We start from the raw sequence: 19,943 nt of genomic DNA, 5'->3' as shown, positions 1-19,943 counted from the left end.
TATGAAAAATTCTGATTACTAATTTCCACTGTTGATTATATTTTTATTAGTTTCTTATATTTTATAAGTTTTGGTTTATGTATTTCTTCCCAATATTGCTGTGAGCATATAGGGCTTATGATTTAACTTTTTTGTAAATTGTACCCTCCGTCAATAATGATTCATTGTAATTTATATAAAATTATTTCTTAACCAATGCTAATTAACACAGCTTTCTTTTATTTTGAATTTGTCTGATTTCTCTTTGAATACTCATTTTCTTCCATTTTTTTCTCATTGTTATCACTTGTCTTAAGTGTATTCCTTAAAAATAGTTGGATTTTATTTTCTTGATCTATTACTCTCATTATGGGAAAAGTCAATCTGCTTACATTTATTGTAATGATTGCTGATTTTGACTTTCCTCCTCTTTTGCTTTTTATTTATTACATGTTTTCATATTCTATTTCCTTATTTTTGCTACCTGAATTACATTCTTGTTCATTGTTTTTTTCTTTCTTGGTGTTAATTTGAAAGTAATAGTTTCTCTTTCCCTACTTTTAAAAGCAAAATATCTGTCATTTTACTGTTATTTGAAAATAATATGCAGGTTTTTATGTTAATGCATATTAGAGAATTGTGAGGTGTACCTGCCTTTGCTTTTCATAGTAAGTGGCATAACTGAATCTTAGAAGTATTAACTCCAGAGCTACCTTTTAAGTACTATGCATTTGAAGGGAGAAATACCTTCTATAAAGACAAAGGTGTATATATATATATATATATATATATATATATATATAATTGTATTATACTCTTTTAGAACTTTATTATGCCATATAATAAGCATAACAGTAAACTACATCATATCTGCTCCAGTTAATTTAAAACTCTGCAGAGTTGAAGGTTCTTGAAGTATATATTAAATTATGTTTAATTTCTGAGTCTCTCCCAGGTCACTTCAGTCACCATCAGGGATTTGCACTTCATATTGAAGGAAAAATGTAATTCTAAATTAATGTTAGAACGTCAACTTTGATGTCAAAGTTCTCTGCATCATCATGCTCTTTGTATATTTCCATTTCATAGTCACTATTTCTAGCAGCAATTGCAGATGGTTCAGGTCAGTTGAGAAACTAAAGATGCACTCTGTCTCACATATGATTTTAAGTATATTAAATTATTTCAAGAGTAGGAAGCAAGATATAATGGATAGTAATAGCCATTAAAAACTCAAAGTTGTCTAAAAATCTTTTCTGAAGCAGATTTGGGGAAGTTGATTGTATCAGTGAGTTTTTCCTAATCTTTCAAGGAAATTTTCATGAGCCATCACTAGTTCTGTTCCAGAGCTTATAAAGTGATTGGTTGTCATCTAAACCATCTTATAGTGCTTGTGTATAATGCTGGTATGGAAACTTGACTGATAACAGGCGGAAATCTTTGCAAACATTTTCCAAGTACGTGAAGAAAATATGAAAGAAACTGTCAACAAACTTCTTAATCAGCAAATTAAAAGAACTATTTTCCATGGATGAACAAAATTATTTGAGATTTCAGTAATATATCATACCAATAAATGGTATAAATAATCTGTATAATATCTTCTAATTCTACAAAAGCATTTCATGAATCCATTATCCTCAGAGAAATTTTTAAAATTGAGAAAACCAAGTGACTAATTTTTCAAATAAGCAGGAAAAAAATCAATCAAGTAATATCAATAATGCAATTATAATTAAATCTGAATCTCTGGAAATAATCTCATTAGGAATAAAATTCTCTTACTGAAAATTCCTGTTTTACACATTTTTTAATGTGGTGGGTTTTTTTTTTCACAAGTTCTACTTTTGAACATTCTTTTGAAAGAAATAATGCATATATCTGAAAAAAATCTAATTTTATCTTAAATAAGTAAAAATTATAACATTAATCTAATGACATCTTTCCCCTATCAGCTTGTCACAATTAGAGAAAAATTCCTATTCATGGGGTGGTAAGATGGACACATTCATGACCTGCCCCAGGGAGTATAACTTGGCAAAAACCTTTATGGAAAGTAGTTTGACAGTTTTCACCAAGAGCTTTACAAGAGTTTATGTCCTTTGACCCATTAAGCCTACTTCTGGGAACTCCAGCCCAAGGAAATCATGAGAATTGCTGACAGAGATTTATGTGTAAGGATGTTAATAGCAGTGCTGTTTATAGTATTTTTCAAAAATGGGAAATAACCTAAAATGCCAAACAATAAGAGAATGGTCAAATAAATGGTCACATAATAAAGTGTGAAGCAGTCAAGGCAATGGATACTCATAAACATCATGCTTTTGAAAACTTGTTAATCTAAAGGGGAATATAGAATGTTAATAGAAAAATTAAGATATTAATTCACTTAAATAAAATGATCTTGATTTTTAAAAAATATATGTGTATATTATATGCAGGAAAAAGTTTAAAAAAACTGGAAGGAAATATGAAAAAATATAAAAACATATAATGGCACTATCAGAGAGTGTAAAGTTTGGGACATTTTTTACTTTTGGATTGCTTAAATCTCACCATTTATATTTCATATTCAAAGATAAACAATTCTAAATTAATATTAGAATATTAACCTTTCCTATTGGGTGAAATTCCATCTTTGTGCAGAGAATCATTTATCATGTCAATGCTTATATTTTTATTTAATACGCAGTTTTCAGACTTAACCATAGGCAGATCAGTTGAGAAACTGAAGGCAGAGCTATGTCTTATACGCTACCAGAAATTCACGGGTGGGTCACATATTCTATCTGAAATTGTAAGATTGGTAAAGCACTAGTCTGAAATCACCTCATCCTCTGCCCTATGCCCCATAAACAAAGTGTTAAGCCATCTTGTGCACTCTGTTGAAGGAGGTGATCAATAAGCTGGAATCAAGGGCTGGGAAAATCCTTTGTGATGTTTCTCTCTACCTGCTCTTTCTTTAAATGAGCAATGCAAGAAAATGAACCTGTGGAAGTCAGTGGAATCTGAGGGCTGCCATGGGCTTCAGAGATGCTTTTATCAGGTTTTCTATCCAAAGTATGAAATCTTATGCCCAATGGTAGTATTTAGAGCTACTGGGAAACTTCCTGCTTCTGAAGTTGGATGTTTCCTCATACGTAAAATAGCAACAGTACTACAGCATGTCTCACAGGATAATTGTGAGCATTAAGCCCATTCTTACTTGTGAAGTACAGTAGTGGGACATATGTTGGTTCTTAGTACCTTTGCAGTTTCACATTCTTTCTTAGAACTTTTTTCCATTGGATGACAAATCTTTTTATTGAACCAAAAATCAGCTCCTATAACTATGCAGAGTAAGTCTAATCCACCATCTACATTAACAGTCCTTCACATATTGAAGACAGCTTTCATGAATTTAATAACTGCTTTCCGTGTGGCTTTTTTTTTTTTTCTAATTTCAAGAATAGAACACAGTAGACCATAAAAATGAGTGTTATCAGTCTTCCTTTGGATTTTCTATGTAAATGTTGTTTAACATTCAAATGGTGCTGATTATAATTTGAGATATTAACAGTTAGATATGCCATTGTGTCTCTCTGTTATTGTTTGTAAAGGAGGTTAAACACTATATTAACTTCTGAGTAGTGATTTACTGTTGCTTTTGTTAGAGAAAAATAAAAAAGGAGTAAAATAATATAATTTGATATTGCCTTTGAGACTTTTCAGTTTGTGGAGCTCTTTATTTCTTACTCAGTTTTATTTATTTTTTTTAAGCATACATGTAGTATAAATACAGCATCTCACAAATTCAGAGTTGTTCTTTTCTTCCTTCCTGAAGCTGCTGTGTAATATTGCTCTGCAACCCTGAAGCAGCTGCTCTGCCTCAAAGATGCTCATATTTTCTTTGATAGATGAAGGGAATTTACTACATGAATGTCTCCAAATTACTTTAAGATCTTTGGCCTTTGTATCAGGTATTGAGATTTACAGTGGTCAATGTAACATGTGAAAACCATGTTTCTGAATGGCCCCAGTATCCTGGAGGTTACAGAGGTTTTGTGGTTATAGTATCTTTTCTGCTGAGTCTCAGCCTCTATACCATTGTGGGCCTCCAACCCCTTGCAAGATCCTCCCCAGTTATTTTTGCTGGAGTCCTGAAATGTTATCTCCTGTAGGCTTGAGCAAACACTATTTGTTTTCCAAGTACTGCCATCCAGTTCTTCTTTACTGTGTCCCATCTTGGCTAATGCTTCTCTACTGCAGATAGGCTGTGTTCAAAGATGCATGAAGGTGGCAGCTGTCCGCGCCAGGTGCTTCTCCTAGGCTACCCTCTTGACCAATCTCCATCCCTCTCAAACTGTCCCCTTGCCAACCACTCACCAACCACCCCTTGTGGCCTACTGTCAGTAAGTACTTCCTTGGGTCCCTGGGAATCTTGCCTTCACAAAAGTGTCCCTGTGCTCTAGTGCAGGATCAGAGCCCAGTGGAACCTGTAGGGTTGCATTTTTTGTTTTCCTTGTAGATGTCAGTTTCTTAGACCTGGGGAAATTGGAGGTGGGGAGTGGAGAAACACCCTGCTACATTCTGAATTGTCTTGCCTTTTCTCTGAGGGAGTCATTATAGTTGGTCTGAGTGCCTATCTTCTTGGGTAGAACCAGCCTTGATTTGGCTCCTAACAAACTCATATACCATACCATCTTAATGGACATGGCTTAGAAGCAGATGAACCCTGACTACTCATTGGTGTTCTTGGGAAATGAACTTCAGATTATATCTACACATAGAAATGTTATGTATTACATGCGATGTAATTTGTATAAACTTTCTCTTATTCATCAACTTAGTTTACAAGTATTTTTTAGCTCCTACTCCTTAAACACCACTAGTCCTTTGAATGTTATTTTGTACTAAATGCCACAAATTACACATTAGTATACAATAAAAGCAGGGATATAATCTGACCCTAATCATTACTCTCTCCCATTCTGCCCAACAACCTAAAAAACTCCTCAGCAAATGAGTTCCAGGGGATAAGGGTTAGTATATTTATCCATCAATCTTAAACCATCTGTAGCTACATTGATAAAACAACTGAATTGTTCACTTCTGACTAGTTTTTTAAAGTATTTTTTTAGTTGTTGACAGATCTTTTTTATTTATTTACATACCATGCCGTCAGTTGAACCCAGTGCCTCATGCATGCCAGACCACTGAGCCACAACCCCAGCCCTGTGACTCGTTTTTAAAACTCAAACTTTTTTTTTTTTTGCATGCATTTAGTAGTTATTCTGTATATAGCCAAAAAATTAGTTGCTGAGGGAGATACAGAGATGAACAAAACTCAGTCACTCCCCTCAATAAAGGAGCTGATCACCCAGGAAGGAATCGCAGACTTGAAAACAGTTACCTTGGAAAATCTGAACGTGTAAATCGTGAAATAAGTACAAACTAGGTGGGTGTGATGTGAGTAAAGAAGAAAGAGATTCTTTCTTGCTGGGCCCCGGGTGGGGAAGAAGGAAGAAGTAGGTGGCATAGCAGCTTAGGGAGTGGGCGGTGGTTGAGCTGAACCCTGCAGGGTGGGAGTAAGGTGTGCAGGAAGAGCCTCTGATCAGAGGAAGCTGTAGGGAAATGTGAGGGCAGACATTTTCAGAGAACAAGTTTTAATAATGTGTTTATATCTAATACTTTTATTAAGTTAGATACAAAATAAGAAAATATAAAATAAGCTATCCTTTAAAACCAACAAACCAAACAGAAATCTTTGCATGCAACCATAACTTATAGTGGCTTAGAGGATTAAAATTATTTTGTCTCTAACCAGGCAAAGGGAGTCAATTATCCTTTTTTGTATTCATGGCTTTTAGTACTTGAGACAGTGCTGGTTAAGTAAAAGTTTCTCAATAATCACCAAAATGAATTCAACTGGGTGAAAAATGAATTGCTCAAGAAGTTTCTTAAAATAAAAGTACATCAAATGGGGATGTTTTATTATTATTTTCTTAAAAATGTATTTTTCCCCCAGAGAAATGACCTAATAATGAGGCCTAAGTTTTATCATCAACTGAGACCTTGTAATTGCTTTTTACTCTTTCTTTAATTCTGTTTCTAAAAAGGGTGACTGGATAGGTATAAAACTGTTTGGATATACATGTCTCCTCAGTCTGCAGCAGTGAGGCATATAAGCCAATGAAATGATTTTTGCCATGCTATTTTGATTAGAGAGCATTGGCAATGACCTTTATTCAGATAAACTTTCTAAATAAAGATTCACAAGTAATGTGGGACTTGTGGAATTCAGTGTACATAATTCAGTATACAGCTAATTTCTGGCTCTGTGACTTATCTTAATTTATTGGTCACAAATAACAAGTGCTTACCATGAGGTAGGTGATTTTATTATCTTTAATTTCTAGATGAGGAATTCGAGGCCAAAGAGGTCCAATAACATGACCAAAATCCCATAACTGGTAAATTGTGGCTGGAATTTAAATCTCAGCTCTCCAAGTTGAGCATTCCAGGTTGCTAACCACCCATTCTCACCTCTCTGCCCTGAAACTAATGCTTGGCCAGTCTTAAAGCTTTATGGGAAATCCAAATTGCCAGTTCTTGGAATCTAGAAAGAAGTTTTCCCCCTAGGAGTTCAATTCTGAGAATTTTCAAACACTCTGCTGTAAGCTATCTCCCTACTTCTAAGCTGTTCTCTCCTCCTCACTCTCATTACACTCCCTGGACATGCACGAGAACTGAGGGGACAGTATTGTCTGTGGAAGCCAACTCTAGTTCTGGACGTAGCCAGAGCAGCTAGCAGACAGACATGAACTTTCTTAGGCTCCTGAACTGTGGAGCCTGTGCCCAAGATGTCACCTAAGAATCGTTTGTCATTCTTTGAGATCCAGATTCACTGTCCTTTGCTGCATTAAATGTATCATTCTTGAATTAAAGGGAGTCCAAAAATTGGTAGCAAGAGTAAAGAAAGCACTGAAATCATGCAAGGTGTATTAGAGGTGCATGGAAATGGGTTGGTGCAAAGAAGTATTTGTTGTGTGTACAAGTTCTGCTTTTATTAGTGACTCTGGAACAAGGGTGGGAGTGCTGGTAACAGCAGCTCACTTTTCTTTAATCAGTGAAGGATTTGTGAAAGAACAGTGGTTTCAAGAGATCTTTGAAGTCTTTCCAGCAAAGTGCTAATTGTGGTTGTGGTTTTCCTTTTTCTTTCTTCTTCTTTTTTTTTTTTTTTTTTTTTAATTTTTTGTTAATGGGTAGACTTTATCCTACCAGGTGCTACAGAGTCAAAGGCATTCAGCGAGTGCCCTGAACATTCTCAATGCATGAAATATGGCAAATAAAAATAAAAATTTCCTATGAGGTTATTTAGCATCTAAACTTTTTACTTTTGTTCAAACCGACCCAGTCTGTACTCCCAAGAGCTTTGCTTTTACTTGTCCTGTTGTAAGCATTCTTAATTTTTGTTCTAACCTTTGGTCTAACAGTGAACAAATTCTAGTGTTTAATAATTTATTTTACTTTCTGCTTATGTTGATCTTTTGCCTCTTGATGTTTATTTTCAGGATACCTTGAGGATAGTTTTGTAAAATCTGGAGTCTTCAATGTATCAGAACTTGTGAGGGTATCCAGAAGTAAGTAAATGATTTTCTTTTTACTCAAGTATGTAGTATGTTGTAAAATATTTTATAGTTTGAACCTTAAATACAGTATGAAGAGAGATGACATATTAAGAGAATTTGCATTTGAAAAATCTTAGACCTTTTGATGAAATCATCAAGTGAATGTATTATGTCTGATTTTCTAAACTATTTGCATTCAAATCATCAAAACTTTCTGTTGTGCAAAATTAATTTTTAGGTTGTTCTTATTGCTGTGTTATTGGTATTCATTTAATTCAGTTCTCTCTGTGACCATAGTTGGGCATTTATATCAAAGGAAGTGTGATTAATTAAATGTACTCTGTGTTGTTATGATAACCCACATAAGTTTCCTGTAGATAAGTGCTTTTTCATTTTACTAACATTTTGGTGGGGGTTGGAGATGTACAGGATATACACGCTAACATGCAGAGTGTAAAGGGATGCAGAAATTAACTTTGCAGATTGTAGTTGGATATAGATAGAAAGCATTGTTACCCCAAACAATGTCCAATTGTTTTAACTGGCCACCTCACCTGGATACCATTCTTGGCAGGCTGGATCATATTTTTCCCAGGGTAAACTTACCTGGCTGGATACCTAAGCAAGGGGTATGGTTCCTTGATTAACTCTTTGACATATTACTAATGTATGCAAATGTATCTGACATGAGATCTTAATTCACTGATTATGGTAAAGGGGGTAATTCCTCTTCTCACTCCCTTCTGTGATTTAACTTGCTCATGTAACTTAGAATAATGCGTCTTTAATACCTGACAGTTTGATAGAAAGTGTCACAGTTTGGAATAATGTTATTCAGAGAACTAGGTGACACTCTGATTCTTGTTGTGCTTCTTATTTGTATCAAATTCATAAGTCGTGAACAAGAATTATCATGATTCAAGAAGAACAGAAAGAGGCAGTTACTGAGGGTCGGAGTTAGCAGCAGTGCTTTGGAGTCATGTTCAGTGAAGGAATCACCAAGCGAGGAGGCATCCATGTCTTTTGAACCATAGTTTCTCAAATAGTTCAGGTTTCTAAAGTGACAGAACAAACTATGCTGATCAGAGGATGATACACATGAACTTCAAGACCTCAGGAACTCATCTTTTCTGGCATAATTCAGGAGTAGATAAATGTCCAAAAGACTGCTGTCATGGGTACATTTACCAAGGGACAGAGTAGGAGATGAGATTCATATATTCCTGTATCTCTAGGGTATGTATTTGCTGGACAAGAGGATTCCTATGGTCTACTCTATTGTCCAAGTTCATAAGCCTTTTGTGTATTTTCAGATCAATATGCAATAGACAAAGTCCTCTGACATTTAAAATTTTTAGTTTAATTTTAGTTTTTTATATTTATCTGGAAAGGAATATGGCTGACTTGCTCACTAGCACATTCCTGCATCATGTAAGGAAGAGAACATTTGCAGATTCTTGTGCATTTTCCTACTGCTGTACAGCAGAAAGACTATGCTGCAATAGTTGTGAGATGTGTGAAGTTATTTGCTTAAATTTGTACTAAGTTTCATGATGTATTTGCATCCTTTTTATGAGAAAGGGCAGTAGAATCATCTGCCATACATTGTTTATTTAATAGGCAACCATGCGAAGTGCCGTCAAAGGAGAACCAGTCTGGACCCTTCAAAAGCCCAGAGTGATATTTTGAAAAATCTGAATTTCAAACATAAAACAAATGTTTAAAAATACCTTCCTATACTAGCAGTTCAGAAACAAGGTGAATTTAACATACTTCATTTATCCATCCTTAATTCATACTGTCATTTCTTTGAGGTTTTTAGATGATTTGTTATACTAAACATAACTGATTTATAATTAGTATATTAATTATCCATATTCATTCCTTAGTTAATTTATTCAACAAACATTCATTTTCTTCTCCATATGTAAATAGGTGTCTCTAAAATGCTTGAGAAGTTATTCTCCTAAGTGTTTTAATACATTCACATTATAATCTTGTTTACACAATTGAACTTCATTGTTTATGAAATGTGGGTTGACTAAGTCAACATAAACCCAGCACAGCCCTTATGCTGTATATCACAGCTCTGACTTCTTGAGGGTTCACGGTGTGTTAATGGTTCTGTCCTCTAGGGTTTTACTATCATATGACCCACTAATGTGTGTGTTGACTTTAGCTAATGAAGCTATTCAGTTTTAGGATAGTGATCTCTCTGTTGAATGATATTATCTCCATCTTAAAAGTTGATTTAGGATCAGCTTTTGGAGTGAGGAGAACAATAAGAGAGATTAAGGGCTGGCCTCTAACCCTTAGAATCTGAGGTCCTTGGGTGCTTCGCTTCTAAGAGGATATTGGCAACCTTTTAAACATGATTTGCAGCTTTCAGCTCCCTTGCAGCTCTCTGGGAGAGGTCCTATTGCCAGTCTCTGCATCTGCTCTGAGTTCTTCCAGAGCTTTTCAACAGAAAGATCTGCCTGAGCCATGCTCTCCTTGTTGCGGAATAGAATTTGTGCACTGGCTTAATATTTTGGTCTTATTTATTATTAACCTACTCTTCTTTCTGTCATCTACTATTTACTCTCAGAATGCATACTTAATTTTTATAGTGTCCATGTGTAAAAATTATTTTTATTGTCTTGATACTGTGACATAATTCTCCTGTAATAAAATTTAGAAAAAAAATTTTCTGAAGAATTTTTAAAAATTATCATTTGGATATAAATTATACTCAGTGTTTATGGCCAAGTAAATTGTTGACTATTGAGTCATATATATTTGATAGAAATTGCAAATCTTTGTCTGAATATTATATAATATTGTTTACAACCGTTTTCAAAAATACAACCTGTCCCCTTCCTGTTGGTAATTCTTTGGATTTTATTCATGACTATTGTAGGAAACCAGAGAGACTGCTTACATTCTTGGGCCCTCAAGTGCCTGCTTCTAACACATACCCTGTTTCCAATGTCACATACAACCTGGTTCTAATAATGAATTTAAAAGCATGTGGTTACTGTGGGATTTCTTACCTCACATCTTTTTTTAACCTCTGGTGTACCTCAAGCCACAACAAACATAGCTACATCTCTGCTGTCTAAATAACTCAAGTCATCAGGCACAGTTACACATTGCATATAAATATTTTTGTGTGTGAAAGGAGGTTAAAGTATATTATATATAATGAACAATCTGACAGAAGGCAGATGCTCCAGAAATTTGGAACTGAGCCTCATTGTATATATATTGACTTAATTTTTAGTGGAGATGTTCATTACATTCCATGATTACTTTTCTGTAATAAAGTGTGTGCTTCCTAATCATACTCTCTTAAAAATAGCTCAAGTTAACCCTGGCCTGCCTGAATTTAAAGCACAGTTCAACTCATAGTAAATACATTTAGAATGTTTATTAAAAATTCTGGGTAAGAAATTTTTCTTTACAACCTGTAGTCCCTTTGGAAATTTTTTATTCAACTGGAGGCAGTTAGGAGAGGGGGAGATTCAGTAGACGGTGCATTCTTAGAGTGAATTTCAAGGACTCTAGAATTTGTTGACAAATCCTAGAAAACCCTTTCTGATGGTCTGAAGATAAAGAAATATACACAGGTCTTCAGCCCTATTCTTTGGCACCAGCCCACCTGATCTCCACTTTGCAGATGATCTCTATCCTTGACTTTGCTTCTATAGTAAACCCTGTTTGGAATAATCTTTAGTATCTTCCTTGCTCGTTCTCCAAAGTTCAGTGCCAGATATGACTTTTCCATAGACTTATTGACCCATTCAAGCCTTCATTGGATCTTTCTTTCTAGAAATCTTATGGTATTTGTTGATATTATTCATTTGGGCAATTCCACCATCCTGGTATTTGTATGTTTTGCACAAGTGTTTTATTCACCCAGTTTGTTGCCCATTGTGGTTATGAAGGATATCTGAGATTATTTTGTTCCATTTGAAATACTTGACAGTAATGGATACATTCAGCAACTTTTAAGTGAACAAACTTTCAGCAAATAGATTTATTTTGCTTTACCTACTTTGAGGACATTTTTAAACTATTCCATGTTTGTTAACCACAGTATCAGGGAAGAAATTTGGGGGAGAAAGCAGAGAAGGGAGGGAACTCATGTTTGCTGAGGACCTATTGTGCACAATTCTGGGCTTTTATCATTACTCTCCTTATTTCATCCTCAAAATAATCATGCATGAAAGGTTATTATTATTCTTCCCATTTTATAGTTTAGGAAACTGAAGCATACAGCTTATAAGTGGCAGAGGGGGTTTGAACTAAAAGGCTATTTATCTCTCAAGACTCTTCATTCTAACAAACATGCTGCCACTTAGATATCTTGAATAAATACCTAAAACTAAATTTTAAAAATTCGAATAGATGTACTACACTGTACAAAAAATTCTATATAAAAATTTAGTTCATAATATATTTGTGAATTCAAACAAATTTTTTCATTTACAAACTACTATCTTAAAATATAAAACTCGAGTATGTTTTAAATGATTTATAAAGTGACGGCATAAACTTTCTTTAAGTAAACAAACAAAGCGTAACAGTTAAGTAAGCCACACTTAGCATTCATATATGAAACCTAAATATGTATTTGGGAAAAACTTGACTTTTATTTCATATTAGTAAATTTTACTTTTGTATAAATATCTGCCTTAATAATTATTTGTATCAAATGGCTATAAATATCATGATTTCCAGTTCATTCTAATGGTAATGTTAATAATATCACAGAATAAAAATCCTTGGTATTTGTGAAACTGCTTTATATTTATTGGTTTAACAATGATTCAGTTTAATGCAAAGCAACTTGTTCAGTGCTTTTGCAATCAAATGTTCTGTTTTCCCCAAGGCATCTATAGAGCTGTAAGGTGACATATGTAGTGACCACTGATGTGAGGAAGTGAGGGAAGAAGGTTGGGAGTGGGATTTGGGGAAGTGGTCACCAATGATCACAGTTTGAATGCCCTGAAAGTCCAAACTCAATATGATGAGGAAGTTTTCAAGTCCTACCCCAGTACTAGTACCGTGGGTATCAGAGCCTTGAGGTAAGGTTTCTCCTCTTCCTTGCCCAGAGGCATGGAAAATATTAGATTTACATCTGCATAGAGATGAGAAGTGTGAATGTCAGTCCCAGTGTTTCTTCTCCTTTTCCTCCTTAGCACCCATAACCCAGGGAACTGGAGTCAACTTCCCAATTGGAGAAATCCCGAGCCAACCGTACTATCATGACATGAACTCCGGGGTTAATCTTCAGAGGTCGCTGTCTTCTCCACCAAGCAGGTAATGGAAAGAGGAACTAATCTCGTAGCATCCTATGTGCAGATAGGTGGGAAGGTAGAGGCATAGGCAGTAGAAAGATTGACAGGGGAAATAAAACAATTTTTACTGATAGTATGCAAATGTTTACTCTTTCCTGGTATAATTTATTTTGATATTTGCAAATTAAATGTAAATGTTCAAAGCATTTAAAAAAATCTTTGAGGAGACAAAGGAACTATGAAAATGTATTACTATGATTTTTACCCTGTTGGATGAAATGTTGTAGTTGTACGAATTCACTAATTCTTTTGGCAACTTTAAAAATGATGTTGCTGTGTCAGTGATCTCTTATTTTTAACTGATCCATTCTGGTAACTCATGATATCACATCCACACCTGGGATAATTAAACGTGAAAAATGTGTCATGATTTAGCCTTAAAATTAAAGGCTTAGTTCTAGGCCGCAGTTTTCAATAGTTGATGTTCTTTGACTAAGTTAGTTAATTATGAGGTACCAATGAAAGTATTACCTGCTCTGAGATTTGACTTAATTGGTTTTTGTTAATATGGATGAAGAGTGAGTGGTTTCTTCACTTTTTCATTCTCTCTCAATGTTCTCATTTTCTCTCTTGACCTTTTATTGCAACTTTTAGTCAAGGTGAATAAATTATTATAGATGTATTGCTTTTCTCTTTTTGAGTTAAATCTTTCATGTAAGAAGATCCATTTTATTTATGGAGCATTAAATATATCTGTGATTAGATAAAAGACCATAATGAATTGCTGAGTAAAATGCATATTTTATTATTTTAATTTTTAGAAATAAAAGGATATCTATAAAACTGGTTTTAAAAACCATTTATTCTTTTATTTATTTTATGTGGTGTTGAGGTTACAACACAATGGCTTATACATGCTAGGCAAGTGGTAGAGTTATCACTGAGTCACAACCCCAGCCCTGTAAAACTGTTTTACTACAGTATTCTCAGTAAGGAAAGTTAATTGCATTTGAATTAGTTGTGGGAATACTTATATTTGTATGTTTATAAACTAAGGTCAATTTTATATCATTTGTAGTCAAACTATTTTCATATAGTTAGATTATAAATCAAGATAAATGGATCTATTCTCACTAAATTTATCTCTGATCTGGTGAGGTCTTAAAAGTACTTTAGTTTTTCTAAATTTAAAAGTGAGTGCTAACTTTCATTCCCTCTGCTGGATCAGGATGTTGTCAGCACATAGCCACTCAGTATCAGATACGATGTCCTTCAGAATAAATAAAGTTTGCAAATATTTCTCTACTACTTTGGTATGAAAATAATTCCTCCTCCATTGTAAGTTTTTCCTACTTAATGCTAACTCACAGGTGGAAGAATTAGTTTCAAAGGCGAGTTTAAAAATACAAGTTCCAACTCTGGATACCTTAGGAAGAAACTGAAGAAAGTATTGATTCTTGCTATGGTTGAGCATGCATAGAAATAGCCATCTTTAATCATATGAATACTCTGGGAGTTGTGGCTCAAATATTAATCACAAGTGTATCTACCAATAGACCCAGACACAGGCTCAAAGGCTTGGGGACCTAGTGTGGTGAGAGGACTGAGGTCTTGGATGTCAGAGGGCCTTCTTTTGTGTCTGCCTACTCCTGTTAACTTGCCCTGGAAACTCACTGAATTTCTCCAAATGTGTCTCCTCATTTGTTTTAAAGAGGGATTGGCTTATCTATAGAACTTTTGAGGTCATTGCGATTCTGAAATCCTGTGACTTTACATTTGTTATTACTGCATAAAGTTCATTCAAAAGGATTTTTAAAATCTACATGGGGACAAATAAGAATTTTTTTTAACTAAAGAAAAACATCCATTTTCACAGTCATAATTAACCATTGACTAGGGTATTGGTAGGAGTATGTGCAAGCAGTATATCAAGCAATGTGACCCATATCATAAATAGTTTTTAAGTTTTGCTCAGATACTCACTTTTTTAAATAATTAAGATAAATCATGTTTTCCTTATTAGGGTGTATTATTCTGAAAGTATGCTGTCTGGTTTGAATTTGGCAATAGCTTTTTTTCATGTTAATCTGAAGAATAAAGGATTAATAATATAATATTTTAGAAAAAGGTAAAGATGAATACATGAAATAAATAATATATACTCAGTAAAGTACTATAAAATTTATTATAGGGTTAATACTACTAATTAATATTTAATAAGTATCTTATAAATGCCAGTCTCTTAACTAAAAGCTTTATAGTTAATAATTCATTTAATTTTCTCAATCATCCCCCTTTGAAGTAGGTTTTATTATTTCCATTTTGCAGATGATTAAACTGAGTTTAGAAAGGTTAAGGAACTTATTATTAAGAACTAATAAATGGCCAAGTCAAGACTTGAGATTTCTGAATTTCCCTTACTTTACCTCTGAATTAATATGAGTTACATTGTCTATAGCAAGTGCTATGCAAGTAAAGATTACTAATATTGATGATCATTATAATAAGTATCAAGTGCAGTCTTACTAATATAATATTAATATTGGCAGACAAGCCACTCTTAAGAGTTCACATTTTATGACTGAAATTTCTCAGGAAAAACATTTGAAAAGTTAAACCCATTGAACACCTTATTTGTTAGGCAGGTGTAAGCATAAGATGGTGTGACAAGTGGTTTATACAATCAAAAATGTTTGCTCTTCATGTCCTGGATACTCACCATTCTTTCAAAAGGACTCAATTACTTTGTGTTTATGGAAATCTCCATAGTAAGAGTCCTCTAAAGTCATTTATTTTTAAATGTTGTGCATCTTCCCAGAAATCCAATTAATGTAACCATTGTTATATTTTAACAGCAAAAGACCCAAAACTATATCCATAGATGAAAATATGGAACCAAGTCCTACAGGAGACTTTTACCCCTCTCCAAATTCACCAGCTGCTGGAAGTCGAACATGGCATGAAAGAGATCAAGGTGGGTGATTAGGAGATGCCTCCAGGGACAGCAGAATAGAATACTGGCTCATTTTATAAGTTTCATTTAGTAATATTACATGGAGGGAAATGGGGGGGGGTATGAAAAATGGTGGAATGAGACAGACATCATTATTACCCTATGTTCATGTATGATTACACGAATGGTATGAATCTACATTGTATACAACCATAGAAACGAAATGATGTACCCCCTTTGTGTACAATGAATCAAGATGCAGTTTGTAAAAAATAAAAATAAATAAATAATTTTTTTAAGAAAACGATAAAACAGGGTGGTGAGGTGAAAAAAAAATCAGTGAACCAATATGGATTATATTTTCTTCATGAAATGATTTCAATAAATTTATTTGTGATAACATACTAGCTGGATGTTATCAGTGTTACAAAAATTCCCTTTTTTACATGTTTTATTAGATTTTTTTTTTTCTGGACCAAGTGGTCTTTGAGAACTCAATAGTTATGTGTGTGACCGATTACTTCTGTCTACATTAGTTGGTTGTATTGCAGCAGAACCTCAAGTTTGATTCAATTAGACCAGATGACTCTTTTCTGGGGGCCATTTCCTGGAGGAGCCAAACTTGAAGCACTTTGTAGGTGACAGTACTGAAGGTTCTCAATTGAAGGAAGCCACAATTCTTTGAGGAAATAGAGCATACATAATAAATTAAAGTATAATGTAAGAAACTTTGTGTCTGAGTCAATGTAGTTATGCTTTCTGGATAAAACTACAACCGAGCCCTAGGGCAGCTTTAAGGAGAAATATAATTTTAAGTAATAAGTGTTGTTTAGCTTCCTGGAGGTGAGACTTAAGGTTTTTTCCCTTTTTATAGTCTATTGATTTGAATGTAGTTCATTATACATAACCCCCCCTTTCCCCACAATAACAGGGAGATTATTAAGCATGGAAATAGACAATTTAGCTAGCTGCAAATTTTGTTAGTGTTTATACATATGTACAAATAAGATTTGATATTGGTACATAAAGTGTATTTGAAAATTGCCTTTTAAGTCAAATTCTGTCTGCATTTAAATAAAAGTAAACGAAAGGAGTTCTTTATCAATGGCTTTCAACTCAAAATTTGGGTGTATATTTGTGGGGGTTTGAAGAGGAATATGTTAGCAGGCAAGTAACTCTGGAGCTTGACATTTAAAGCTAAAGTCAGTTCCTTTTCTCAACTCAGAATTTTTATATTAAGTGACACAGTATTTGCTGCTCAGAATTTTTATATTAAGTGACACAGTATTTTAAAAAATAGTGAAAAACCTCCGTAGAGGATTTGGACTTAGAGTCTCTTGGGTCTTCTTTAGCATGTTGAGATTTAACTAGTAAAATGTGGGGAACAGACAAAAGCACAGCCAGCTGCTGGGATGGGTAGGTGAGTTTGAGCATGGTTCTGTGTACCATGTGACTGGTCACTGTGGATAAAAAAGGAAGTGATAGATGACAAGGGTTGGTCTTATAGGAATTGAAAATCAACTGGAATGTTTTGGCTTCGAGACCCAATCCTAAAAGGTAGGAGACAAAAATCATCTTTATGAAACATAAACAGCATTATGTCGTACTCCTGCTTTGGATCCTTTAGTAATGCCCACTGTTTTCAGGGGAAGATCAGAATTCCTTTGACTGACTTGTCTGATCTCTGGCTGCAGCTGCAGCTTAGCAGGTGCCATTGTGCTTTTCCTTCCTGTTTGCACCTGAGCCCACTGCTTTGTTTAGATTTAGGAATGTAACACCCAGGACCTTCTTATAAGCCATGTCCTCTGGAATGCTCTCAGGACTCTTCATCTTGCAAATTCTTTTCCATCCTTCAGGGTCCAGCTTACCCTGAAGAATTTCAACCTTAATCAGGACTTCCTGTTTTGTCTCCTGGCACCTAGTATCCTATCATTCCTTTATTGTTTTCATAATATGTAATTCCATATTTATTTATGGAATTGTTTAAATCAGTCTATACTGTGAAGGCAGTAGGCTACTACTGTAACCAGTATCTACTATGCAACATAGAAGGGGCATGATAAATATTTGTTGGGTAAGTGAACCATTGATAGACTAGAAAACCAGACTCCTTAGTGAAGGCAGGGAATGATAGAGACTTTTACCTGAGTTGTAGAAGTGTGAGTAAAAACAAAACCCTCAACCCTTTATGTTTTATTGCTTGTTTTACTGACATTGTCAGTTTATTCTAAACAAAGCTATATTTTCCTTGTCAAAAATTTGTTCTGGTTAAAGATTCTGATGGTAATAATGGTGACATTGTGAATGTGTGGGAATGGCTGTGTTGTTCAGTAGTGTAGGTGTTTTTTATTATAGAGAGTGTCACTTTATAAGAATTGATTCCTCTTTCAGCCTATTCAATAAAGCCAATCTCAAATCATATTATAAAACATTTTTGAAAAGTAGAAGGGAAACTGTCATTCTCTCTTTTTGTAAAATCATTACATTGTCTTGGTGATTTTCTATTGTCAAGATGACTAGAATTACTGGAGAAGTCTGTAAAGGCATATTATACTAAGAGTAAGGAAGAATGTTGCATTCTCAAGTGTGCTTAAAAAAAAAAAAAAAAAAAAAAAAACTCTGTCACTTTAATTCTGAAGACCCCAAAGACTTTGTAATGTGCACAATAAGCCATTGTGGGTAGAAGACTTTAACTATAATGAAAAAATGAGGGCAGTACAGTACTATCTTTATAAATTTGCTAAGCCAAATGCAGCCTTTTGTTCTTGGAAAATTGCCTTTTTAAAACTCACAAAATAAAATGCCACATAGTTGTTCTCGTCCATCTTCAAATGTTCCTTAGACGTACATGTCTGTCATGAAGGGAATTGTTTAAAGCACAGACTGAGTACTACTATGACACTTGTAATGACTTTAATCTGTCTTATACTTTTTCTCTTATAAGACCCAGTACTAATTGGTACTCAATAACTACTTACTGGGTGATTATAATATGCTTGTTTTATGATCAACAGAAACACTCACATTTACTATTATTTCTTGGTCATGTACCTTATTCTGTTAAGTCTAAACTTTGCATTGAAATCTATTCTTGGCATAACTCTTAGCAAAGCTGATTTTTTAAATAGGAGAACAAAAACAATGAAGTTGTGGACAATATGTCCATTTTGTTTTCCCTTTCAATCTTAAACACCAGTGTGAATCATTGAGATTTATTCCAAATGAACAAAAATAAAGGCTATAATATGACTAAATTACTATTCTTTATTTTAAAAAGAAATAAGGCATTTTACAAAATGTAAATTCATGTAATGACATGTATTCATGTAATGTTTAATAATTTAATGAAAAAGTATTTTTATTTCAGTACATTATAATCTTTGTCTTTTCAAAACAGAAGTTATATTTTTCTGATTATGAAAGAATTGTTATTTATAATTTTGCCAAAAATGACATGAATACTTTTAAATCAAACAGTACTTAATAGATTAAACATTTGGTAAAGGAATATACACTTTGCATAAGTTTCATCTGATGAATAGTGATAGAAATTAAAGTTTTCAGCTTCTACATTATGTAATATTTATATTTTTACTTAATGTTCTATTATACATAGAGAAGGAAAGGAAGAAGAAAATAATTCTGGGTTATCAGCTAAGAGTAACTGCTATATTCTTTTCCTAAGTTCTAAATTATTTCTCCTTGCTTAGTCTCTTCTATGAATCACCTGGTCTTAAGCTTCTGACTATCTCTCTTTCTAATAAAGTCTTTTTCATTTTCTTTTCTTGTTTCTTTCTTTCTTTTTTTCTTTTTTTGGAGCTGGGAATCAAACCTGGCCTCCCACATGCTAGGCAAGTGCTCTACGGCTAAGTGTATCCATAGCCCCAAACATTTTTTAAAATTCCATTTTCCATTATTTAAAATCTTAATGATTAAGTGCATGAAATCAGGTTAATTTATTAATATGCCAATATGCAGGTTGATAATTTTTTTAAAATTTTATTTTTCATTTTTTATTAGAACTTTCTGGCTATACATAGTTGGTTTCTTCCTGACAAATTCATACATGCATGGAAATTGATTTCAGTTCATGATTCTCCCTTTTCCCTCCCCTTTTCC

The 19,943-nt window shown here is 33.9% G+C and overlaps 1 protein-coding gene across 7 annotated transcripts in view; it reads left to right on the top strand.

Annotated features, from left to right (window-relative positions):
• The window catches only part of NFIB (nuclear factor I B), a 222,365-nt gene that overhangs the window by 144,316 nt on the left and 58,106 nt on the right, over positions 1 to 19,943 (top strand). For all 7 annotated transcript variants that reach the window (XM_079113136.1, XM_079113135.1, XM_079113138.1 and 4 more), the window contains exons 4-6: positions 7,533 to 7,601; positions 12,773 to 12,893; positions 15,727 to 15,845. In XM_079113136.1, coding sequence (XP_078969262.1) covers positions 7,533 to 7,601; positions 12,773 to 12,893; positions 15,727 to 15,845 — 309 coding nt within the window. The remainder of the gene's footprint in view (positions 1 to 7,532; positions 7,602 to 12,772; positions 12,894 to 15,726; positions 15,846 to 19,943) is intronic.

Source organism: Sciurus vulgaris (genome assembly GCF_902686455.1).
Source record: "Sciurus vulgaris genome assembly, chromosome: 15".
NCBI lineage: Eukaryota > Metazoa > Chordata > Mammalia > Rodentia > Sciuridae > Sciurus > Sciurus vulgaris.
The sequence above is the reverse complement of the archived record's forward strand: the minus strand, read 5'-3'. Positions and strand labels throughout refer to the sequence as shown.